Consider the following 26,512-nt stretch of genomic DNA (forward strand, 5'->3'; position numbering starts at 1 on the left):
CAGCCCAGCCCGGGCAGCCCGTGGGGTACCACGAGGAAACGAGCATGTCCCGGAGCTCCTAAGCTGAACACCCCACAGGCTGCACCGCCGTGACCCAGCCCGGCATTACCCAGGCCAGCAGGGAGGGCAAAAACGGGGACCACCACCGAGGTGGGGAGAGCCACTGGTCCCCAGCGGCGGCAATACCGGCACTGCCCACGCCCGCAGAGCTTCCCGGCTGGCCAGAGGCAGCACCACTCCTCCTGGGCTGCACAGGGCATTTGGCACCAGCCAAGGTTTTATTTTTTGTCAGATGGCTGTTTTAAAGGAGCAGCTGTAATCTAATGAAGTATCAACCCGGGAAGGCTGTATGCAGCGAGCCGGCCGCAGCCGACGGGCGGCAGTGACAAGCCGCGCACGGCAGAAGGCTCGGCCGGCAGCGGCGCGGAGCCCCTCCACCAGAGCCCGGGGCACCCTGAACACCAGCTGTACCGCAGCTCCCTCTGCATCCACCTATAGGCAGGGCTGTAAAGTATCAACGGGTTCAAAGCACGCTCCACAGACACCGCAAACGCCCGGGGTGCTGCAGGTAATGCACCTACCCCGTTGGTTGGTGCGGATGGGGACCAGCCAGGTCCTGGCCAAGCCACCCCCGTGGCCCCTCCTGGGCAGCGGTGCTGTGCCGACCCCCCGGTGACCCCCGGGCACACGTGCTGGAAGCAGCCATGCAGGACTGCAGTGCAAACCACGGTGCCTTTACCTACTTGTTACAAGCCCAGCAGAAAGAGCTGTGCGGATTACTGCTTAAAGAACAGTGTTCTCATTTTAAATTTCATTTAAAAACTACCCAGTTTGGAGAGACTTTATGCAATGCATCTCTCCGCTTTGAAAAGCATTGTGCAGCTGAGAATACACAAACAATAGGGAGAAGGTTATAAACACCTTTTCTCCTACCCGCATATTTTATTGTGCAAATTTTCCCCTCCCCCCAGTCCTATTCCAAACACTATTTTTAATTTGCATACCTTTATAAACCCCATATGGAGTACAGAAAATTTGCATAACATCCAATACATTATAGATTAGCTTTCACAACATTATACAGTATTGGGAAATGAGGAGGCTTAATATGCTAATTAGGGTGCTTTATTTTTTTTTTTAAAGCCAAGATTGCAGTTAATTGTGCACACACAACTGCCAAAAAAAAAAGTAAACTAAAATTATCTTAACTAAACAGATGGGAATTTGCCTAAACTGGGGTTTTCGCTATCATTTGTCACTGCCCTGTTTGTCAGGTGAGGCACAGCAATGGCTCGGCCCGGGCAGCGGTGATTTGCTCCATGTGCCTGTGCCAGCCTTCAGGGGTGCTCCGGGGCTGAGCCCCCTGCCTGGCCGCTTGCGTCAGGGGGGACAGGGGATGACGGTCTGCCATGAAGCAGTAGCTGATGCCCTCACCTGTCCTGTCCCCCCAGCGCAGATGACCGGGAGGTTTGCCGGAGCGAGCTCCCGGCCTCCCTTGGCTCCGTTACTGCGCTGGGATGTTCCTGAGCAAAGACGCCCTCTCGGCATGCTAGAAAAGGCACCGATTTGTGGAGCGCAAAGCACAGCTTGTTTGAGCAATTCCTAAGGAACAATTTTGTCTGCTTCCAGGAAATTCATCCCCAAACCTCTTAATGCATGAGCTGCGCCCCCATGCTTGAGCAACCGGAGGGTGGGAGACAGTGCGATGCCCCCACAGCCCCTGCTCCAGCATCTCACCCGCAGGGATGCGACACCAGCTGATGCCAAGGATGCGGTGCCAGCCGGCCACCTCAGCTCCCAGGTAAGTAAATACATTGAAAACTGACCCTGGCTGCTGGTGTATTTTCCAGTTGCTGGTCTCCAAGGAGCTATCTAGCCCTGTTCAATCAGACAGTCCAACATGGGGTTGCAACATAAACTAGTATGCTGCAACAAGGCTTTTACCATTGGTCAGAGTCTACTGTCCATGCTGTTTCTCCTTCCTCCAGAGGTCAGACCACACTGCTCCTCCTCCATCCGACCACCCCTCCCCCCTCCTCAGGGCTATTTAACCACTTAGCAGGAACAAGCTACACCTGCACATCGTCCATGTCAAAGAACCTACTGCCGCTGAGGTGAGGCCACAGCTGCATGTTATCAGTGCTGATCAACCCACTGCCTCCGTTGCTCTACAACCCAACACTTTTGTAAAGAACCCAAAAACACGTTGGGAAAAGTGTAACAGTGTTCCTAAACAGAAGATGCCGGGAAGGAATTCTTGCTGCTGCGTGGCTTGGCCCGAGGTCCCCACGGAGGTGCAGGAGGGCAACTCCGGACCGTGGCACTTTCCTCACCGCGTGCTCAGCGCTGCACGTGGGATGGATGTGACTCCTCCGTGCACACCTAGGCTTGCAACCCAGCCTGTCCCATGCCGCAGGTCGAAGGCTACTGAGTTCCAAAGCTTTCTGTTGGCTGTTCCAGAGGGAAGCGCAGGGCTCTTCTGCGAGCGAGGGCTGCTGGATGTAGGAAAGGGATTTTTCATAGCTTGCCCAGACACTGTTTGTTTGAAGGGGGATTTTTTTTTTTTTATTGCTTAGACGCAGAGGAATTGAGAGAACTAAATGACTGGTCTGGGCCCTAGGGGAAGGATGTGTCCCAGCTGCCTGCCTGTCTCCCCGGCCAGCTGCGCCGCTCCAAAAACAGCTGAGAGGATCATTTGCTCAGTTTCTGGGTCTCTACCTCAAAAGACTTCCATTTGCTCATCTTTTTCCTGGAACAGTTTTGTGCTTTCCAGATGCTTTTTTAATTAGGTTGCTGTTGTTGGGCTGTATGGGGTATCCTATGAGGTCCTCAGCCCTTTCCCGGGTGGCTTCAGCTGTTTTTCCTCTGCTTTAATTTATGACCCGCTTCTTTTTCATCTCCTCCTGTGTGGTTTCCAGACCAGCTCTCTACTAGTTTGGTTGCTTTTATCAAAGTAAAATGTTCAGAGGTTTGAGAGCTCGTGCTCTCCTGTTGCACTCAGTACACCCAAGAAAACAAGTGGAAGCAATTAGCATCGGGATGTCAGCGTTCTGCATGCCACCGGATGGTATTCTTGGGGCAGAAACCTGCCATGTTTTAATTCCTCACCATAACGAAAGGATTTTTTTTTGTTTACTTGCTTGTGTTTTTCATTCAGATGTGCTAGGTATGGCCGATACAGGCTTACCCATGCAAGGTTGGATCTGTTAAGCAGCTTTACCAAACCTGCTGAGATTTTTTTTTGCTGGCGTCTATGAATGGCTGGAAGACTTGAGTCTGGAGAGACAGTACCAGGAGCCTCACACTCAACAGTATTGCCCCCAGTGGCAAATGAAGCCATTTGCTATGGCTGATTTATTTAAGAGAGGCACGACTTTTAAGATCGGTGCCCACCTATGGCATTATTATGAGTCTGCTACCAACATGACCTTAAGCCTGGGACAGGGGTGGGTTTTAGTGGTGTTTCAGCAGTTTTGCTTCTCTGCTCCCCTGTTAGAAGACCCCTCTCGGGTGCCAGCAGCATTACCTTCCCCTCATCAGCCATCAGTTACTGCTAGAAGCTAAGCTATGCCAGTCTTTTCTCAACGGCAAGGTGGCACCATCTCAAAGGGAACCTCTTGCCTTCACTGGGTGGCCTGGGGTCTCCTCCCTGCTGCACTTCAGCCCCGCCTGGCACAGGACACCAGCCCCAAAGGTCCTGCCACACCCCTGGCTGTTGGTGGCCCCAGGAGACAGGATGATGCTGACAGAGCAAACTGATCTTTGAAAAACGACAGGCATTCCCTCATCAAAACGTCACCCCTGAACTAGGTCCCCAAAGGTTTGGGCTCAGTTTAAAAATCCCGGCCACCTCTCCCTCCAAATTCAGGGACTGCCACAGCACTTCTCTGCCGGGAAGGTTGATCTCCTACAAAATGCAGCATTGCTTCCCAGCTGAAGATGCTCACCACGCCGACATGTGAGATCAACCCTCAGAAAAGCGTGCTGCCGTATGCCCTTTGTAGAGCATCCATTACATTTCTATTTCATCACTATCTTCCATCCATACCGTCAATATGGAGAAGAGGGAACACGATGATGCAGGAGCCATCTGCTCCCTCTTCTTACTTCTCTTTGAGATACCCTCACCCTGTCTGAGGGATTTCTCGCCCCACCTCCTCACCACAGCACCAGTTTGGGGCTAGTGGCAGTAATTTTTATCCTCGTTGAGAAAACCGGTGGCATTATATTTCTTTCTGGCCAGAACAAGTGTGAAGTAGAACAAAACTAAACTAATCATCAAAGAAATAGTTCTTTACCAGTCTGAATGTGAGAAGGCATAACTTCTGCCCCTCTCAAATTATAAATCATAACAGGTTTTTAATTTGATTAATGACCTTTTAGGTTCACTTTCATAAGTGCTGTTAATGCTGTTAATTTAAGAAAAGGACACCCATTTTCCTGGAAAGAGCCATTTTTCCCAGGAACAAGCGATGGGATGTACTGATGCTAGTGGCTTTGTAGTTTTTGGGCTGATCCTCACAAGTCACAGCAGGCAATACAGGGAAGAGCTGGTGACCACTACAGGTGAGATTCAGGAGCAAAAGTCACTTTGGGACTCAAAAATCTCACCCAACAATCTGTAGACTTTTGTCAGCTGCCTGTAACCAGGGTTTGAGTGGCATAACGTCTCAGCAACACTGTAGTTATGTTTATTACTTGCAATCAATAGAGATTTAAGTGGTGATTGGAACAGCTTTGGATAATTCACATCCCATTCTGTGCTCTAATGGATGTAATATAAATGTTATACCCCAAAACGATCATTGCCAAGGAGAGCAAATGAACACGGCAGACAGCACACTGTTCCCTCAAACCAGATTGCTCAGAATTAATTCAGAATTTTTAGATGCAATCTTTCAGAAAAGGGAGCTGCAAAGAAAAGTTCTAACAAGTACAGGCTCTTTGAAGCACTAACTAAAGGGCCTCCTTGGAGCTGTGCAGGACGGGGTGGGCAGTGCACGGGTTGCACTGAATCTCCCAGGCGGTGGGGCTGCCCTGGCACCTTTCACCACGTGGGGTTTACAAACTGCAGGTGTTCCTCCACCCATCATCAGCCAGTTTCTGACGGTCCACAGAATATTTGGTGTACAGGATAGAGTGGGGCATTTTCTCAGCGCTTGTTGCTTGCGGAATCTAGAGTCCAAATATAGCTTTTTTTGGAGTGAAGAAATCACCCACGTGCTTGAAGGAAAATCAGGAGAACATCTGCAGGGAGAGCAGCTCTCTGGCCTTGAAAACATTCTTTCTCCGCTCACGGCCGGGGCTGAAGCTCAGGCTAGCAGAGAACAAGCTGTGGAAGAGCTGATGAACACCTCAGCCCAGGGAGGGATGCCCAGCTGCCTGGCCAGCCCAGGAGGGTGCCAACCACCGGGCAAAACCTCCCACCACCACAACTCCACTGCTCTTATGAGCGGTCCCTGTGCAGGAGGGCTTGGTGGCTTCTGCAGGGCTACACAGGCAGGATGGCTGCGTCCCCAGCCGCAGTGGGGAGGGATGTATGTCACCTCACCCAGGGACAATTGGTTTACGCAGTGATAAAGCTAAGAAATGTAAGGCCAGTGGCAACAGGGATCCTCCTCACAAGGCAGATGGATGCTGGCCCCGTGGCAAACATGGCCAAAAGGAGCCTTGTCCCTTGCTAACAGGTCTGGCTAGAAGGCCAGAGACGCGCTGCCCCGTGTCCTTAACACGCATCTGCCGTGACATGGAATCCCGCACGGTCACTGACATGCCCTTTGGCATTTTCCCCAGCAGTACGATGACACGACGTCAGGTGCCAAATAACTCCAGTTGGAGAAGCGCTGTAGAAATGCTGGCACACACCACTAGGGATGTGGTATTTGCAGCAAAGCTGTTTGTGTTTTCATGTACCCTGGCACTGGCCATTTGGGAACATCAGGGGAAGCAAAATTACAACACCAAAGACACCCCTGGGCTCTGGCTGTGTCATACCGCCCGGGCGCAGCACAGCTGTAAATCTGGTCTAATATCTGGCTAGGCGAGGTTTATCGCTGGTTTGTGGGATCAGAGACACAAAAAGCCACAGGAGGTTCCTGGCAAGTCCAGCCCTCTGAAGATGGCAAGATTAATGCAGCATGATGTCCTCCCCCCAAGCCAGAGCCGCGCAGTCGGACCGAGAGCCGCATCCCTGCCAAGGGCTCTTCACGCTTTCGTCTGAATCCCAGCGACAGGACAGAGGCCAAAGTCCATGGTGGTACCAGGTCTCCGATAGTACATTTTAAAGTGGTTTTCGACTTATTTTATTTTTAATCCCCGTTATTTTGTACCTAATCCCTTTAATTTAGGAATCTGACATATTTAGAGTGCTTTCAATTCTGCAGCAGGAATTCTTTTCCTCTTGTTTCTTGCAGCCAAAGCTGTCCTTGCTGGCTGGAGCATCCCTGTGATTGCTGATGTCAGCACACCCCAACCAACAACGTTGTAACATCAGAGAGTTTAGACGTTAAGTGCTTGAGTTTCTAAAATCCACCTCATAGTGTCAGAGGAAAGGCAAGTGGACTAAGGCACAGGCAAACAAGCGTTTTCTTAATTCAAAGTGCTTCCTAAAATCCTCTAGGGTAGAGCTACTGAAAACACTGAATTAATCGTTCCTGTCGGTGTCACTGGCAAATCTCCGCCGACTTCAGGGGAAGCAGAGCAGGAAGCTTGTTGTGGACATGTGGGAAGCATCACCTTTGCCACGCTCCGAGAGGTAAATATCCGAAGGGCACAGGGAGGATGCCACCACCAAACGGCTGTACCACCGCCTTGCACTGAGATTTCAGCCCCCGCGCACCCAGCACCATGGAGAAACCCCTCCAAGCCACGCACCACGCTGGATCACCAGCATTCCCAGTCCAGCTCCGGCAGGAGGGAGCGGATGCTCACGGGTCCTCTGGTCCTGCTCACTGCAAGTGACCCACCTCTGTGTCCCCGAGCTGGCCCATGCGGCAGCACAGGGCACCAACAAACGCAGCCATCAAGCCCAAGCACTCCGCTTAATTTGACAGGTTACCATAAAAATCTCACTAACAACCATCTTGGTATCTTTAAAATATAAAGATAGAAACAATCCAGGAAGAAATACCAAATCCAGCATTATTCTCTAGAGGGCATTGCTTAAGGTTAAAGACCCATCTAAATCAAATCAGGCACTTTATTCCCCCAAGCTCCATAAATCCCAGCCTGATCTGCAACTATTGAATGGACTTTTTGTCAGATCTTGTTACCGAAATAACTTCTGACTAGATACAAAACCTTTGGGTGAATGCATTGTCCAAATGTTCTGCTCTTTCCGAGAGCAGATCTATCTGCCTGTCATGATTTACCACTTCAGCGATCTCTCTGTACCACAACTTCACGTTTTGCTATGCACCCACGTGTGAGGGATGGGGAAGATTTCAGATAGAAATGGGCTTATTACTAAAACCCACTGTGTTTGTTTAAGGACTACAGTTACCTGGTACTTCAAGCAGGGGTGCACAGAGTCCTGGAAATACAGGCATGAAAACAAATGGTTACTCACTGTTCCCATTTGTTACCTTCTGTCTCAAAATGCGATCTTCTGTACCTCACACTGAACATTTCATATTCATGGAAAAAGCACAGGCATTTCTTTAAGAAATGAACACTTGGTTGCTCTTTGCTACCTTTTCAGACCCGCACCATTCTTCCCCTGCCCTGTGTTACCAGCAGTTGTGCATCTACAAGATTTAACATTTGAGGCACTGAAATGTTTTAAGGGTGGGCAGAGGAAAAAAGTTGAAGCCACCTAGTTTGAAAAGATGAGCTTTCAAAATCAGAAGATTAAAACCTGGCAACTCAAGCCCCATATATCCCCCAGCCACCTAATACACAGCAGGCTGATGGCAGGGATAGAGCTTGGAGGCGTCGAGCATGGCGGTAAATCCCCTGGCAGGAGGATGTTGTTCCTCCTCCACAGCAGAGCCAGAGGGGTTCCCTGTGCTCCAGGGGCCGGGGGGTGGGTGGGGTGGGGGCTGGCCAGCAGCACCCCGGGACTGCAGCCCCCCAGCTGCCTGTGTGGGTTGTGGGCTCAGCCGTGGCTGTCACCCGCAGCTGGGGTGGGACCCTCCTTCGCAGCAGGTCACGGCACCTTCTGCCTCTGTTGTGCCTTTCGGTACCGAAGGGCATCACGGGATGACAAGAAATCTTAGCTATGAAATAGCACACCGAGTAATTTTCCAAATTTCCTTCTGCTGGGACACTGGCAGTGACAGAGCCGGCGGCTGTGGGAGATGGAGACGGGCGGTGGCTTCTCCTGCCGTGCCGATGCGGTGCGCCAGCCTACGAGCGTGGCTTCGTTCGGTTCAGAGCGCTGGCACACCGGCTCTCAGCTCTGCTCGGATGGCAAACGGGAGGCTTTGCAAAGGCTGCTCAAGGGGGGTTTGGCAACGGCCATTTGAAATGCAATGCAAATGATCATCAGGGGGTGGGGGTTGTTTTAGTTACTGCTGAGTATTTCATAGCTGCAACAGTTCTCAGTAACAGAACTTTGTTCTAGTCTTCGTTACTGTGTTTTTCCATAAATAGTGTTCTTTGGTCAGTTCAAGATTTCTTGCCTGTTTTTTTAGAGGCAGGCTGGCACAACCATTGCATCCTTGTGGAAGCCACGGGGTTTTTCCTTGCAGCAACTAGGTATGCCATTTGAAATTCAGGTGTTTTAACCGATGCTGTATTTGCTGCAACGTGGAAGACGGCCACAGATGCATGATGCCATTGTAACACCTACAGACAGGCTGGGTACACCTGCACAGAGCCAGATGTGCTACCAGCTGGGACCGCAAGTTCCTCCACTCTTTGCAGGGAGCTTGCAGCCTGTGTTTGGTAGCAGCAACTGTCTCTAGGAAAGTATATTTATATGTTTCATAAATGTAGCTCAAATTAAACTCTGTACTAACAGGATCATAATTTAATAGAAGTGCCAAGTGCTAATGCAATAATACATGCCTATTGGATTAGGCAATGCAAGCTGTAACAAGGCACTGTAGTTCATTCACAGCGGTGCCCGAGCCTTGACAGACGGACGTGGCGAGGGGGTGGGAGGAAGAGCTGCCCCCGCAGGGAGGCAGGTTAGGGGAGGGTAGATGCTTGCTGTCATGCTCAAACCTACCCCACCTGCAACAGCAGCGTGGATCTTTCCTGCCATTGCCTGGATCCTCTCTAACCTGGGTGGATATGAGCAAGAGACTCAACTTACCTTGCGTGCAGGCCATCCCCTCACCTTCTCTTTCTCTCGCCTCTAGCCACAGCCATTTCTCCCCCCGTCTTCTATGATATATTTTCCTCTTGGGGCAGCTTCTTCTGCGACTCCTGTGCTCAGGCTCCTCAGCAGGCTGCAGGCAGGCGCTGCTTAGTCCAAAGGCTACACAAGCCATTCCGCAAGCAGCTACGTCGCATGTGTAAATCTAGAGGTGTCCGACCCACGATTACAGTGCCGGCGAGCCCAGAAAAATCCACCAGGGCAGCACAAGTGCCTGCGTCCACGAGCTCAAGGCTGAAACATCAGAATTACTTTGAAGAAGAAGAAGAAAGGCATTTACTTTTCCCCCTGTATGTTAAGTGACAGCAGTTACCATTAAAGAGGAAACAAGCCAAGCCCCGGCCCCCAGGGAGATGCTCAAAGGAAGGGCCCTGCTCCTGCTGTTGGCAGCCCCACTTCCAGCCTCCGGCTTTCCTTTTTCCTCTTCCAGTCCCAAGGAGCTCTGCTTCGGCTTTTCCCATATGGATGCTTACAATGCAGGATAAATGACTCATGCAAGCAATTTATGGAAATGAACCGTTAAGCACCACAGGTATTACCAGGATGAGCGCATGAGTCACCAGGCTTTCTCGAAGGTTTCTTGCAGCCATAAAGGCAGGACCCGGTCACCCTGCAGGGCCCGGCTCAGCCCCCAGCACGAGCACGTCTCCTTCTACCCTCAGGTCCAGCTCCCTCAAGGCAGCACAGCTACTCCTCACGATGCTAAAGGTGACACAGGCAAAACAAACCGGTTCCCAGTTCTGAGATGCCAGCCCTGACTCCACCAGCTCCTTCCCAGCCTGGGCAACCGGCTCACCCCAAATTCCTGTTCTGCGTCTCCTGGTTATGTTCCCAGGAAAGTGCCCTCGAACGATCTGCACAACAGCACAGACATTTCTGCAAAGCAGAGCAGGCTCTCTGCCCTTCTTGGCAATGCTCTAAGCGAGATGCTCCGATGAACTCCTAGAGCATTAAGACTTCATTATTGGCACAAAACATACACCGTGTTATTTCCTAATATGCTATAAAGTAATAGCTGCCAATTAAACAAATATTCTGATGTCTTCCTCTTAAAGTATTATTTTGCTTTGTCAGTAATTTGCACAATACGATAATTTCATATTACTTTCCCAGATCTGAGCATGAATTAGCTCTGAGTTACTATCACTGGCTCTGACCAGCCATTTTATCTTTTTCCAGATCATAACCCAGGCCTATAGAATGGGTGGCAAGTAAATTCATACTGATGAACATAATTTCAAACAAATTGCTCAAATAAATCGTACAGCATCTTTTTAAGATAGCCATTTCCCCAAATGTTCTCTTTAAAGCACAACATGTTTGGCAATGGTGCTCTTTAGATGTCAGGTACCCTCTAAAATAATGCGTAACAGATTTCTTCTAAAAATATGCCACTTAAAAAAAATTATGCCGCAAATGCTAATGGCTGTGCTGAAAATGTATCAAAGCAAAATAGCACAGAGGAATGGGGGAACAAATCCCATCTGCTAATGGCCACGCTCACAGCTTGGAAGGGCTGAGGAACGTGATGCTTTACGGAGCGTGGCTCTGAGGGCAGAACTCAGCCAGCACGCTGGAAAAGCAATCCTGGGATTAAAAAGAAACAACTGAAAAATGAAGTAGTATTACATCGTACGTCATTTCACAGATGTACTCCAAAAGAGATATCACCCTAAAAAAGAATATGTTAAAGCAATGAAGTCAAATAATTAGCAAGGAATCTTGGCGTGTGAAGTTGGCGAGATGCGGCATTCAAACATTCTCCTTCAGTGTTGGTTGTCATTAGATGTTACCGTGAAGGTATAAGAATACAAGAAATGTATCAACAGCAGAACTACAGAAATCTATCTTAGCAGAAAATTGTTCCTATGCAACTGAATAATTAGTTTCACTTAAGTCACTCAGCCTGCCACCGCTGCCTGCATCCCCTTTTGTCTACTTCTTGTTAAATTCCTATTCAGCCATCACTCAGCTCTGAGATGACAGGATTGTATAATAAACAAAATAATTAGTTTCCAAACTCGTAATACACTGTAACATATTTCCTGGAATATGTTTTTTTATAACTGCTATTTCCCATTCTCTCACGATTGAGAACTCAGCTCACATGCATAAGAGAATTTGAAGACAGTATAATTTTGCCATGAATCCAACAGACGAAACTAAATTCACGCTCATTTAGGAGAGTGAAGTGAACAAATTTTGATGCACGTACCCGAATGTCTGCACCTGTCAGCCAAGTCAGCCTGAACATATTGACATGCATCACAGGCAAATTACATATGGATGCAGCATGTTCCCCTTCGGACTTCTTAAATAAAAACCCTACCGAAATGGGGTAACGCGCTTCGCCAGGGCGGTACCGATGGCCAAGACACTGCAGGGCAGCCTGGCACCCTCTGCTCCACACCAGCGCCGGCATATACTGGGAGCACTGGAAATGAGACATATGTCAGCTGAGGCCTTTAAAACGATCTCATTAAAACAGCACAATCTTTTTAGTCTTAAATTACGAGTGGAGCCCAAGACCACGAGATGCTCACAGGACTAACCTTACAGTCTGTGTAACTGTGATTAAGGAACTGGCAGAAAGTCCATTGAATACCTTTTCTTTTTCCTGCTGTCAGACTCAGAATCCTTGTGAATTTGAAGTCACTGTTCAACTTTCCAGTGGTGATGAGGATACAATAACACGAGGTGAGCTCACAACTCAGAATCCTTCATCCCCAGGCAGAGGCAAACCGCATACTGCACCGCGGGGAGGAGGAGCATGGGAGGGCATTTTCTGGCGACGGGGTTCTCTGTGGTACGACGATGTGCCCTGGCACAGTTGAACAGGCTGCACACTTACCTCTGGCTTTCAGTACAAGCTAGAATACCAGACTGCACAGCAGAATTCAGCCGAAGGAGCCGGCACCCTCCGCCCGCAATGCCTCACGGCTACGCACAGCTCCCTGGCAGCAGGTGGGAAGAGGCTGATCACAAACTCGGAGCAGCAGTTTCCCAAGCCTGGGTCTCTACTGGCGAAGCTAAGAGAGGTGGTCTGTCAGCTCAGCCGGTAAAGACAGCCGCTCCGAGTGAGTAATGGTCCCCGTGCCACCCTGGGGGGGGTGCCAGGTCTGCATCTCTCCAGCGGAGGCACCTTCACCCCCCGTCCTCTCTGATGCCCCCTGCAGCTACCACCTCCTTCAAGGGAAAAACAGAAGTTTTGAAGTGACTCCCATGAAACGCTCTGTAAATGAAGCCGTGTTCATATAAACAATCAGCTGGTGAGGTGGGATGAGATGGCGAGAGCAACTCAGGTGGGAGGATGGAGAAGAGGAGAGAGAGGCCAGCGAGAGTGTCGGGGCCGCAGTGCCCAGCAGGCAGCATGGGTGCTCGCCTTCCCCAGGGGCTCCCGAGGGGTTCCTGGGGGGCTTGGGCACAGCCTGAGCTCGGCAGCAGTGGCTGACTGGGGTGTGCACTGCCGGGAAGGCATCTGCCCATCGGCTGCAGTGCCACAGCATCGCAGCCTGAAGCACTCAGTGCCTACAAAACGCCACCTCCAAAGAAAAGCCACTTGGGAACAACAAAAGCCCTTGGATTTACGACGTCTCTAAAACAACAGCTAAGCCCTTCCCTGCCTCCCCTAGCCTGCGGTGCCACGGGAGGTCTTTCTCACCTGTGTCCTCCTCCCTGGGGAGTTCCGCCGGCTGAGCCGTGCCCCCGAGAGCCAGCGCCTGCAGCTCAGACAAGTCGCCCTTCATCACAGCACCTTGTGACAAACTGCAGCAAGGCAGCGCCTTGTGATGGACACGTTAAACTAGCAAAACAGACGCCACCGTGTCTGTACCCTTTCCTCTTCACTGGACACCCACCCACGGTCCCACAGCCCACCGTAACGCCCAGGGACCAGGGCCAAGGGCTTGCTAACATAGGGTATCGCTCTTTGTAAAAGTTCCTTCAGCACAAGCAAAAATAGAAGGATGCCCTGCCCTAATTACGACCATTTAAAAAAGCTTTTCTAGTTTCCTTAGGGCTGTAAGCATTAGTTGGCTGGGTTTAATTCAATGAACTCGAAGCAATGAAGTTCATTGAAGCTGGTTTGTACAAAGAGTTTTCTTTCATGGAGGCAGCAGCAGACAACGAGTTGCTGGGTCCCAGGAGAATATTAAACATTTAATATACTGGCAAGTATAAGATTATATAAATATGTTGTGTGAGGGATGAGCAGCAGAGCTGAAAAGCATAAAAAAGCTTGTGCTCATCTATCCAGGCAGCTGCTGAGCACTGCAGACCTCCAGTTATTGAACAGACCTGAATTCCAGAGTTCTCCTCCCTTTACTATTACGCAGTGGCTTTTGCTAACGTCAGAGAGGAGTAGATGAGCCATTTCCTACGTAGCCAACTGTAAGCAACTCATTAATAGAACGCAGCAGTAATTTGCAGTAATTGTCCGAAACCGCAGTTTACTGAAAATACTGTTGCTATTGATTTTGGACCAAAGCTGCAGCATTTTTATAAGAGAGATTAGGAGTTACTGTTCTCTAAGGAACTGGTTTTACTAGCTGTAGGAGAGTGTCACTAGGAAAATGAATCTCAGTAGTTTTCAGTATAACAATGTATTTTAAATTAATTTTCTTGGTAATTCCTGTACCCAAGGTGACCAAGCGTACCCAGCCTACTCTAGCTACAGCTTCTCCTCACCAGGTTGATGACTGCAGAAATTGCCAGTTTTACAGGGCAAGGCTGGCAATATGAAAGCACACTAACCTTTGCAATACACAAGCTCATTAAAGCAACTTGGAGAGTCTTGCAGCTACAGGCTGCCTGAAAGACTGGGGGAAGCCTCAGCTCCGCAGAAGGCTTTTCCACAGCCAGGATTTCAATCCACATCAGGCTCAAAAGCCCAGCGAACGCAGACACAGTGCTCCTGCGCAGCTGCGTGCAGAAGACTTGTCAGCGGCATGCAAAAGGTGACGTTTGAATATGCTAGGCAAAACTACCAGAATCTCTTTTCTTAAGATTCATTTCTAGTTTAGCGCATCAATATACTTCCCCGTTGCAAGCAACGTATCTCATTTCAGCTTTGCCTACTGCAAGCTCTAGCTCCTTACACGTTACCGTTATTGTTATTATTTTACCATTGATGGGCGACTGCCATCTCTGTGCAACATGTCTTTGCTGTGACTGCTGCTTAACTCTTGCCTCCACGCTTCAATCAGATGAGCAGCCACCCTTTCCTTCCCTGAGCTACAGATCCACCCAAGCAGCTCTTCCCCAGAGACCAGGCTTCTTCCCAGGGCTCTGGTGGCACCAGTTTGGGCCAGCAATGCAGCCCGTGCTGGTACTGGTTTGCCTGGCTCCTCCCTGTAAGAGCAAAGGAGAAGGGAGCCCTCCCACCTCCAGGTCTGCGCTGGCACAGCTGATCCTGGCCAAGAAAACCTCACCAAAACCCCCACTCTGCATCGCAGTCAGATCGTGGCGAAGGACAAGCCCCGTCCTCAGGGCTCAGTACGGTGGCCAGCTGGGATCGCTGGGTTCTCGTGCAGTTACAAGCACCCATTTGCTCTTCATCGGTCCCACCAACGCTGGACTTTCTATCTGTTAGTTAAATCAGGTTTCCCAGCTCGACCAAGCCTGCTGACGATGTTAAATAAGACCGTTTCTTTGAAAGAGCTACTGGGCAAGCAAATGGCTTTTTTTTTTCCCCCACCACAATTATTCAAATGGTTTTAATCTGCGTTCCTTTTGGGTTTTTTTGTTTGCTTTTGGTTTTTTTCTTGAGAAGTAAAATAACAGCCTTGCCGATTACTCTTTGCTAAGGTACCCGATTGTGGTGACATTGAGGCTGACCTTGGAGTCACCTCCCCCGCTGCCGCACTCTCCTTTGTCGTACCACCATTTGTTTTTCAATTTGTCCAAGAGGCCTTGCTCATTCAGTTTTAATACTGCCAGGTTAACAGCATTTCTTGAAACGATAAAACATAACTTGTAAGAAAAAAATGCACAAATGCTTAGGAAATCGTAACGTATAAAAAAAGGAGCACAAGAGGACAAATTGGCTAAAATTTCACAGAACGTGGAGCTATCAAAATGTCTGTACAGCAAATACAGGGTTAAATATTGGAAGGTGGCATGGAGGATAACATTTGCTCAAAACTGAAGTGTGCGGGATGGGGAAATCGTCTTTGAGAAAAAAAGTAACAAGAACACCACATCATGCAGTTAACATTCGTCACATATGGCAGGTTAACTCGGCTTTTACCATTTAAATTGAAAAAGCCATTGAACTGTAAAATTAAAACAGCAACAAACAATCAGAAAGGACAACACGAAGAGAACACTAAAAAAAATGGATGCATTAAATAAATGAAACCATAATTTACCGTCTTATTTAACTCCATGGAATATTGAAGATTTTAAACTTTAAAGTTACCTCAAAATCCACAAGAAAGAAAATGACAACACAATACATCAGGGTAGGTGGAATACTATAACAACATGGATATTGTTATATTATTCCACCCACCTTAATGCTGAGCCTTTGGGGGTTGCTACACCATAGCCCTTGGAATCCAGGTTGCCGCCAACTTTCATGGTGTCGCAGGGCTTGCGCTGCTCGATGTACTCGTTCATCGTCGACTCCAGCAGGAAGGCAAACTTCCCCTTGGACTTCCGCACCCTCGCCACCCCGTCCGCCGTCGTTTTGGTGAACACCGAGGGCTCGGCCGACTTCATGTACGACCACATTTTCTCGTAGACGGCTATTTTTGACCTCTGGGAGAGACGAAAGGAGGGAAATGAAGAGTCGTGTTGGCAAGGGCACTAGACCCAGCTCCTTGGGCTTGGTCGGCTTAGAGGTATAATTAACACCCTGCAACTGATTAAAGCTAACAAATAAAAAAGTCAAAGTAGCTCTGAGAGAGACACATTGCCCCTGGACAATGACCAAACCATAAAATGGTTGGGGAGGGGGAAACATATCTCAGGCATTTATTCTGCTAATTGCCATGTAATTGGCAGCCCGGCCGTCAGGATGAGAAACGGCACGAGCCCGTCCCAGCGCCTCGGCTCCTGTGCTGCCACGGGCTTATCTGCCTGCACGCTGCTCCGCTTCCGAGCCACTGGGGGGGTGGTACATCCCCGCTCATCCATCATGGCCAACAGATGCACAAGAAGGCTTTCCTCCTTGCACAGATCCTCAGCATCTTTTTTTGTGCTAACTCACAGCTGGGAAACACCGACATTTGCTTATTACAAGTTCCCAGCCAGGCAGGAGTCCACTCGTCACAGCGGCGATGGCAGGTCTATGGTACAGCAGATCAGGACAGCTCTAGTGGCTTCTGCTAGTGACGCTCATATAAGAGGTATAAATAGCAATTACAAAATCCTTTACGCGTCAATAGTTAAACTTCCAAAATTCACTTTTACATTTTCCTAAAAGATAGCAAACAAAAATATTAGCAATAAGCTGAAAGAATTGCTGGTGAACTGCTTGTGTCTCATGTATTTATAGATCTTTTCCCATTTTCCTCGCTTTGAGACTGAGCCAATCCTAACAGCCTCTAGCTCTGCGTACAGGTGCAAACCTGGAAATGTTGAGAAATGTGTTACTTCCCCTTCTCCCTCTTCCTCACCAGGAACATTTAAACCACCCTCAGATCTTAAAGCCACCTCCAGACTCTTAAGCATTGGTACCCTGGACTACCGGTTAAACTTTCCTGCTTGGCTGACAGAAGGCAGTAATGCCAATGGTATTTCTCTAAAGTATGGAAATCCAAAAGATTTATATAAGGCTTTTGGTCCAAGCTGTGGGTATCTCGAATTTATGCCTCCTACTCCTTGCCAGTTCCCCGTCTGCAGCCTTCCTTGCAGAACGGGAATGAGGCAGGCAGTAGCTAAATCTAGTCCAAATTTAACAAACTTGCGGCAGAGGACCGTTAATGTCCATCAGCTCGATGATGGAGACATGTTTCCTCCTCATTCAGGACAATATAATCTGTTTTGAATAATGAAAAGCTTAACAACCAGCCGCCAAACATTTCACAGGGAGTAAGTCCTGCCTTCACTGCTCTTCAGATTACCATGCTCAGCTCGTGCGCTACGACGGCTGGAGAGGAGCATGGAGGGCAAGATTTTATTTTAATTATCCTTCCTGATGAGCTTAAAAAACAACTGAAAATGCAAGCCAGCTAACAACAGGAAATCAGAGAGACAATACAGGCTTCGTGAGGAGCTGGCTGGGTGGTGGGTGTGAAAAACAAGCCAGAGGGATTTCAGCAGGGAGCTGGTTTTGGCTAAACATGGGCTGTACGGCTCCGTCTGTCCAGCGTTGGGAGCGAAGCAGCGGTGGGAGGAAGGGGATATAAATAGCGCCTGAAATGGTCCTTACACAGGTAAGCAGAAGGAATCTGGGGGGTTTGCCTGGTTGCCCCCTGCAACAGCAAACACCAAATAACCTGGGATGGGGATGCGCGGCAGCCCAGCTCCTGGGGGGAGCGTGCACCTGCTGCCCTGCACCGGCACCGCTGCTGCCCCTGCCAGCCTCAGGCTGGGGGGTGTGCGTGCTTGGAGAGGGGCAGTACCCAGCCCCAGCTGAGAAGAGACATCTCAGCAGTTACAACACGCTGCTTTGTCAGCCATTACCCGAGGCACCCTCTCAGAGCGCACCGACCTGTGTCTCCGGCTCTGCCAACAGCCCCCTTGCTGCACATGGGCGTTTCACGCATCCCTCCCTGCTGGAGCTGCCCAGGGCACCTGCCGGAGGGGCCATGGGGACCCCAGGGCTACCAGAGGTGCTAGGAGATGGTGGCTGTCAGCGGCTGCCACCATGTCCGTGCCCTGTGGGCAGCAGAGCCCGCCTGGCAGCTGTGCCCACCTGCACGAGAAGCAGAGCAGGCAGCGTGGGCAGCACATGGCACAGCCCAAGGCACGGCGCTGCCCACGGCTGACCTGCCTGCTCTTGTGCGGTTTCCTCGTGCAGAACGGTGACAGGAACAGCCTGGCTGGCCAACCCAGAGGCTGCCTGCGCAATGGCAATTCTGGCGTGCCCTAGATTCAAGCTGCTTGTCCTTACAACCTTCATCTTCTTTTAACATAAATAATACAAAAGCACCTGCCCATTTATATTTGCAAATGGGCATCTACGGGACAAAAGGAAGGTAAAAATGCAGCTTTATTCTTTCTCTTTCTACCTCTCAGCAAACTAAAGCGGTTAGCTTTCAAAAATTGTGCATGCACTACGTATGCTTTTGTTTGTTTTCCTCTGCAGAGTGTGCCTTTAATTACATAGATAAACCAGACTTTCTTTTCCTTTTCATCTTCTAACTCACATCAGAATATCTGTCTTTAATAAGTTCTTTCATACTCTTTCCAGCTGGCCTGATTACCTAAAAGCAATTGCCAATACATCTGTGCATTGTTAATAATAACAGTTATCTGATGAGTGCCAGCAGCACGCTCAGGGCTGCAAATGGTCCAAACAAAGCATGTTCCCTGCTCCAAGGGCAAAGGGTGAATGCCATCATTCATGCTTCAAAAAACCAAATTCCATGACTCAAAACCAGATCTCTCTTCAACTTGAACAAATAGCCTAAGCCTTATCGTTTGCTCCCTTCATTTAACTCTTTTGGATGACGCAGTTAATAAGTATCAGTGCAGTTCTCTATGATCGCTGCCTCCCTTTTCTTCTGCCAAGCGGGATTTTTGCAATACCTTGTTACTATCGTCAAATTAGCTAAATTAGCATAGCAGTCTGATCTAGCAGAAGCAGACAAAAAAGCAAGCTAGAAATGGACACAGCAGGTATTGACAGGGAAAGGCTGGGGCAAAATGCCTCGGGCACACGTTGGCTTGGGAGCAGCCAGAGCCTGGCTGGGGGGGCTGGGGGGGCTTGGGGAGGTCCCGCTGATGTCCCGGCAGCGGGGACCAGCGAGGCGATGGGCTCTGGCCACTGTGTCCTGCTCAGTTCGTGCCACTCTTTGCAGCCGTTCCCCTAAATTTGCAATGAGGCCAAAATGATGATTTATGATGAGGCTTCTTAGAGAAAGGGACAGTGCCACCAGAGGAGCTGCAAAACCTGCAGACCCCCTCAGAAGTGCTCAAGGGCATTTTGTGCCCCAGGGGGCACATTTCACACCTGCTCAACCACATGAAACAACCCACTGACTAAAGCTGGTCAAAGAGTCAGTGTGATGAAAGATGGTATTTTGAGTAAATATTTCCCTTTTTCCTATTTTCCAATTGCCACAAAGCAAACCCCAGAACCCCCTGAAGACTTTCGGAAAAGGAACATTCCTTTCCTTTCTAACTATAAAGCTGCAAATCCTGTGCTGAAAGAACATTTTCACCCATCTGTCCTGCTCTGCAGACATTCATGCCGCCCCTTCCAGCCCCCATGTGCCCCCCCAGGAGTCTGACACCTGCGAGGGGGGCCAGACAGCAGGAGCAACCGTAGGGAAAGGATTTACACTCCAAAATAAGGTAAGGTGTGACAGATCGGCACTACCGCTGGAGTTCAGGGGCAGTAAAACATTCTCCCTCTCATTAAAGTGTTACTTTTAAAGAGATATTTAGGGAAAAAGCTTAAAAGCAAAGACTTAGACCAATTCAAAGCTCATAACTGCAGTAACTCCCCATGCTCTGCAACTCCTGTTTCACTTCTTTGATATTGCTCTCAAGAAGACCGTCACGCACATTTCCATGGGATTTCAAGGGGATATTATTATCATTTTTTTCTTAAAAGCAACATTTTCAGTGTTTCATCTAGGCCTTGGGACACATTAAAGCATCTTTTCATTACCGCAGCCTTACTGCAGATATAAATAGAGCCGGCCTTTGCTTTGCCAATAGTGTTGGCTTTTTTTTTAATTTAGAGATGTTGATGCAGAAGTAGGAGCCACACACACCCAGCATGGGGCTGGCAGGCAACTCCCTTCCGTGTCCGCAGAGCAGCTCTCACGCTGGGGAGCCGCTTCCCTTAGCCCATTACTCACCAGTACCTAAATACACGTTGCTTCTGGCTAGCAACGTGCTCGTTTCAGAAGAAGGTGCCAATTCAATCAGTCCCCAATTTTAACACCGTCTTTCATTATAATTCTCTTCGTTTTGATGTGTTGTTGGCTCCAGTACCAAAATGAAAAATCAAACAAGCCCACAGTATGCCACAACATCGAAAAGTGCAGCTGGATGGGGCTGGGGTGCGTTAGAGGCAGTGGGAAGGAGGCAGCTCTAACCTCTCAGTTGCAGTGATTTCTTCAACTGATTGCACAACAACAAAAACCCCAGCACCCACAAACCTGGCTCCAGCTGAGCGGGACAGATGCTTTGGTTTCACTCTTGCATGCCCCAAACCGCCTAGAGATATACTGCAAAACCCAGCACATGTTGGGCGATTCTTTGACATTGGTTAAATTTAGCTGTAAAATATCTTTGTGGCTGAAGCCTTCTCCCATTGACCAAATTACCTTTCCCCCTCTGCAGACATCTGTCTCACACTTCTGCTAAAAGTGACATCGTGTCACCTCCTCCACTACTGAGGAGCAGTGAAGCTATTGTAGTTGAAAGAAACAGAATTTTCCCTCTATAGTTAAAGTACGTTACAAGGATGCCCTTTGCCTATTTTAGACCTTTTTGCCTTCTCTGCCGCCTTCTTTGTAACCTGCAGGTCTTCTTCAAAATGCCCGCCTCAGGCACCCCATTGGGATGTTTTATTACAATGGCCAAAATGGTCCTTTGTTTCTTAGGACAGGCACCAGGAAATTATTTCCCATTTTCTTATAGGTGGTTATTGTTGGTCCAGTCACGAGCCAAATTCGCTCAAATCAGTTTTAAATTTAAAATTAATTTATATATTATCCCTTTTTTACTCTGTACGTTTAACATTTTAGATTATACTGATGTTATTTTTTTTACTTATGTCTTCACAACCAGAGGCCTGATAAACAAGCTTAAAAAAAAAAAAAGGAGGAGAGAAAGAGATAATGTCCCCCCACGAATCCAGGAGCTGGGCTATACAGAAGAACAGGAAAATGTTTCATGCTGGGCAGTATCAGCGTAAGAAATGGAACAGGCATACTGGAGAGGGAGAAGACCCAGAAGGAAGCCAGTTACACTGCCTGGTCTCAGGGCTGGGTCCAGGCTATGTAAACTTTAATATGCTTTAGAGTAGGCAGCACACATTGAAATGCAGTAAACCCAACAGGGAAGGGCAGCAAATGGCAGAGAGACAAGTGCAACGTGGATGGAGCATCTTCACCATGGCATGCACCCAGAGGTGGGCAGAGACATCGATAAAGGGACCTAAAGCAGCAGAGTTAACACACTCCTCTGCTGCACCACCCCTATGACCAATTTACAGCTCTTTAACAAGGGAAATTTATAGCCCTAAGTCAGACAGATGTTGCTGATACAAAACACAAAGGTCCATACTAAAAACAGTGGAGGTATTTAATCTGAATAATACATGCTGCCTTTATATAGATGCACACCTCACTGATATGAACCTAGGTAGTTAAGTGTGAACCTTAGCTTCATTATCATCACTCATTGCTCTTTTTCCACGTGTGCAATTAGCTCTTCCACAGCAGCTAATGAATAGAGTAGCTTATGAACCATTAAAAAGCAAGCTACTAAACAGGAGTGAAAAAATGCCAGCAGACCGCCTTGGTAGCGGCGCTGCTGCCTGGCTTGGGGATCACCTTAAGATCCATCACTTTTAGGCAGTTGCTTTCTTGGACTTTCAATATGGCAAACTGCAACGGAGTGGCTACCACTGCCTTGGTCTTTTGGGCAAAGCTTTGATTTGCTGCCTTCCCGCTCCTGCGCAAGCCTGACATCGAGCCACCCTGCCACAGCTGCCTCTGGGAGGAGCGAGGGACAGCGATTGGAGCCCCCAGCCCAGCGCCAGCTCTGGAGCACATGGAGGCCAGCCCAGTGGTGCTACCTTAGTAAGAAGAACAGGATAAATATTATTAGTAATGTCCCTCTGCCTGAGTTTTCCAAGCTCTTTACTGAAAAAGTAAAAACAGGTGGAAGGCCAGTGGGCACCATTAGTCTCCTTTCCCAAGTGCGGACATGAAAGCAGGGATGTCATTTACTGAAGGTCATAGGGTGAAGTGTAACTGATCAATGTCACAGCTTTTAGCCACAGATAACTTGCCATGCCAACAATTTACTTACCTATATGGACAGAAAAATCAATGCCATCATTACATGAACCCTTTGTTTTTATTACACTCTCAGCAGTAGAAAGTAGGTCAGATGCCATGAGCATGGACAGGGATTTCTCTTTTAGCAAGGCCAACCCCCAGATTTACCAACCTCTACCCACAGTTTATGAATCTGTGGGATGCCATAGATAAGCAAGGTTCAAGCATGTGTATATGAACTAGTTTGTGTCTTTGTAGGAATATACAAATCTTTGGTAACAAAAGCATAAATGTAAAAGGAAGGGTGGGCTGGTGAATAATAGTATTTCACCGTCAAGTTTGTGATGGGAGATGTTGTTTTGTTGTTCAAATCCATGATGTAACTTCTGCCTTAGGGACGGCACCTTCCCTTCCCAGTTGGGGCAAATGAAGCCCAGAGAGCTGAAGGATCAGACCCAAAACCCCGGGGAATTTGCCCGCTTTCCTCCAGGATTCCCTCCATCAAGATTCAGACAACCCCTGAGCAGGGCTGGGAGCACAGCTCTGCCTCTGGCAGACAGCCCCTTCAGCCCCCCAGGCTGCTCCCCTGCTGGGGCTGGGGTGGGGGTCCGCCGGCGCTGGGGAGGGGGACTCAATGGCAGCTGGGGAAGCAGTCCGCAGAAACCCCTCCAGGATTCAGCAACACTAGTTTTTCCACACCTGACAGACATAGCGGCCCAATTACAACAGAAACTTCATCTTCTAAAAATACTGCGCAACTGTAGGAGTTTTCTTCTGAGACTTTCTCCCTGCATATCACGGTCATTTGGAAAAGGTGAGCTCTGGCAGCAGGCAGGCAATGTGCCGTAGCTGCAGACATGTAGCTGTAGACATCTCTTCTGGAGTGAGCTCCACTCACAAAAACAGACAAGCAAAGAGTCGCTCTGGCGGTAACTAGACGTCGCTGACATGTCAGTAACAGTCTGAGCAGCAGAACGTAAATCAAGATTTGAAGATGTCCTTTCCTGGCACCAGACTGAACTTCAGACTATGCCTATATTAATCTCCTGACTTCACTGCTGCTACCCATTCGTCCTCGTTGCAATGCTGACTGGGAAATTAAAATGAAAGCCTTCACCAAGAGCCAAGCCGCCTTTGTAAACCCTCTGTGATTCACAGCCAGTGCCAGAGCTTGGGCAGCGCGGGGAGACCGTGGGGCTGGGCGGCACCACTGGGGCTCAGCACGGTGGTGCTGTGTCTGCCTGCCTCCCTGCCTGCCTGCCTGCCTGCCCACCTCCCTGCCTCTCGGCCTGCCCGCCTGCCTCCCTGCCCACCTGCTTCCCTGCCTGCCTGCCTCCATGCCTGCATCCCTGCCTGCATCCCTGCCTGCATCCCTGCCCGCATCCCTGCCCGCCTGGGGCGCAGAAGGCAGCGCACACCCCAGCCGGCTGGAGGGAGGGCTTACGTCAGCCTGCAGGCTAAGGGGCACCTTTCCAGCAGTGACGTGTTCAGCAGGGTAGGCTCGCCTGGGCAGCTGAGCAGTTCACCAGCCCTGCTCTGGATCTGGCCCGTAATAAATTAACAGAGAACGGCGTTTCCAGCACACGATCTGAGCACTGTCAGGTCTAATGAGCTTTCAGCTCCAGACAGAACAGGCCAATATACAGGCAATGATGGAGAAACCCCAGTGGACTGCAAGAGGGGATGTTTCATATTCACATCATTAGAGCTTCTAAACCTTCATGTATTTTCTAATTATGCAAAAGTAACGGTAGCAGCGCTGTGAGTAATCTATCAGCACCCATGTATTTTAAATGAATCCCTAATAAGCATGTATTAATGTGAGACAGCAGCATTACGTAAACTAGGGAGAGACTTGAAAAACCAGGGTCCTGGCTGTCTTGAGCGCTGTCATTATCATTATCACAGAGCTGCTCTCCCAGAAGTAGAGCATTCCAACAGCCAGTGATTTCTCCCCGTGGCGCTCACTGCTCGCCTCTGCGGTGCAGCCGCGGCTCCGGCGTTAACCCGCTGCCAGCTGCTGGACTGGGCTTTGCCACCGGCTGCACCCACCCGCGCCCAGCCCAGGGACACCGGCCACCCCCACTGCCTCGCCGGCAGCCCCCTGCTTATCCAGATCAACTTCCCAGCAGTATCCAGCCATAGGTGAGCTGGAAAGCCTCAACCACAAGCACGGGTACAGTGGATAGACAAATGCCATCTGTTATTGAAGATAAAGGAAAGATTTGTGCAAATATTTGTTATCAAGTGTTGACTGAAAGCTTTGTTAAATCCAGGCTGGATGCTGAAATCAGTAGAACGGTTCAGCCACCTTAACCCCAGCACCATCCAAACGCTTCCTTTCCAAGGAGCGGATGATGGATGAGCTGTTAATTCTAGTTCCCGTAAGGATGCATCTTCCTCTCCAATCTATAGGCTTAAAGACATTAGATCACCTCACGGGAAAGCATTTCTTTTGTAATTATGTCACATTTGATTTCCTGCTGGCTTTAAAACTGCCTCTTAGCCATGTGGCAGAAAGGAGGTTCAACAGATTAAGAGAAAAGAAACCCCCCAAGTAGATCATCTATCATTCACACAAGGGAGAGGCTGTGATCTCTCTGCACACATGCATTCACCTTTTAATATCTGGGCACACCCCCACCTATATCAAACAGGGAAGGGAGTGAGGATATATGGGTGAATGTGTTTTTCACACTTTCAGTGTTGAAAAACAGTTAAACCGCAGCCCTTTTTCTGATTAATCGCTGCCACACTGCTTATCAAAGATCTATACAGCTCATACTTGGAAGCTATCACTTCTCTGTGATGTTCTGTTCTTTAAAGTCCATAAATACAATCACACTTCAATATTTTTGTCAGACATTTGTTATGATGACTATGTTGTTTTGCTCGATGCCAAGAACACACAAAGCTTAAGACTGCTAATCATACTTTTATCCAAAGGCAAAAGCAAAGCAGTTGTATGAATGCTGAGCTAGAAGCAAGTCCTTCATCTTCACTAGCAAAATAAATTTTGAAATTAAAAATCAAAGAGTTTAACTACAGATGAAGCCCTTAGCGCTGCATGCACGGAGCTCACCATGGTGTTTTTAATAGGCTCTAATGACGATCCCGATATCGTTCCATGGCACAGAATGCATAATGATCACACGGCAGCTGTTGGTTCATAATTCAAGGCTTTTCCTTACCTAAACCGCTCGCTGATAGAATTTATTTCCCTTACCTCTTGTCTTCACACAACCTTACCATCAGAGGAAAGCAACGAGCTCTTTATCTTACACCTGGATGTAACATGGTAGTGCTTCAAAGCGCATTACGGTCAGGATTTCTCCCTCTTTCCCTACTGGGGCCGGGATGGTGCCGTGCTCCCGCCTGGCTGCGCGCCCGCAGGACCAGCTTGTCTGCCACAGCCTGCCCTTGCCCAGGGGGCACCGTGATGGGCAGTCCTCTCGGGGGACACTGTGACCGGCAGTCCTCTCGGGGGACACCGTGATGGGCAGTCCTCTCTGCATGCTGCCAGCCAGGGCAGGATCCAGCCGCACTTTGCCCCTGGGAGCCGGGAGGGATGCGCTGGCATCACCAGTGCCACCAGTCCCACCTCCTACAGCCTGCTACGGAGCACAGCCTGAACAGGAGGGGAGGGCTGAGTTATGCCCAGAGCTTTTATTGGAAGGTATTTCAAAACCCTTTTGATGGGTTTAAGGAATGTGGTTTTAATTTCCAAGGAATTTGGGGTCAGTCTGTTAATTTGTTCTTTCACTGTTTTTTTCAGATAAATGTTTATTTTTTGCTTTGGTCGTAATCTGCCCAGTGGTGGTTTTTTTTTTTTTTTCTTTTGAACAAATTGTTTTCTGTATTGGCTTCAGTTTTACCAGCTAAACAAATTGTACTTAAAATTCTTTTCAAGGGGTGCCCCACCAGTCCCCTTGCCATACTGACATGCTTTTTCTGATACCTGTTTCCATGTCAAAGCACCTTCCTCAGCATGGGCAACCAGTACTGCGGACAGAAACACAAAATCTCCTGCCAGGGCATCTTGTGCTGTTCTATCTGCTCT

The 26,512-nt window shown here is 49.0% G+C and overlaps 1 protein-coding gene and 1 long non-coding RNA gene across 6 annotated transcripts in view; both read right to left on the reverse strand.

Moving 5' to 3' along the window:
- The window catches only part of GRIA3 (glutamate ionotropic receptor AMPA type subunit 3), a 154,070-nt gene that overhangs the window by 6,202 nt on the left and 121,356 nt on the right, over positions 1-26,512 (reverse strand). For 4 of the 5 annotated variants that reach the window (XR_008735233.1, XM_055727412.1, XM_055727411.1 and 1 more), the window contains 2 exons: positions 15,834-16,081; positions 15,158-15,272 (listed from right to left, as the gene is read on the reverse strand). Coding sequence is in view for 4 of the 5 variants with exons in the window: in XM_055727412.1 (XP_055583387.1) it covers positions 15,158-15,272; positions 15,834-16,081 (363 nt within the window). In the remaining variant the exon portion in view is untranslated. The remainder of the gene's footprint in view (positions 1-15,157; positions 15,273-15,833; positions 16,082-26,512) is intronic. The other variant, XM_055727410.1, reaches the window with a different exon arrangement.
- Positions 1,110-15,147, reverse strand: LOC129737410 (uncharacterized). The gene is made up of 2 exons (XR_008735235.1): positions 3,912-15,147; positions 1,110-3,649 (listed from the first exon to the last, which is right to left on the reverse strand). It is a non-coding gene; the product is annotated as an uncharacterized LOC129737410 (long non-coding RNA).

This window comes from Falco cherrug, chromosome 15 (assembly GCF_023634085.1).
Source record: "Falco cherrug isolate bFalChe1 chromosome 15, bFalChe1.pri, whole genome shotgun sequence".
NCBI lineage: Eukaryota > Metazoa > Chordata > Aves > Falconiformes > Falconidae > Falco > Falco cherrug.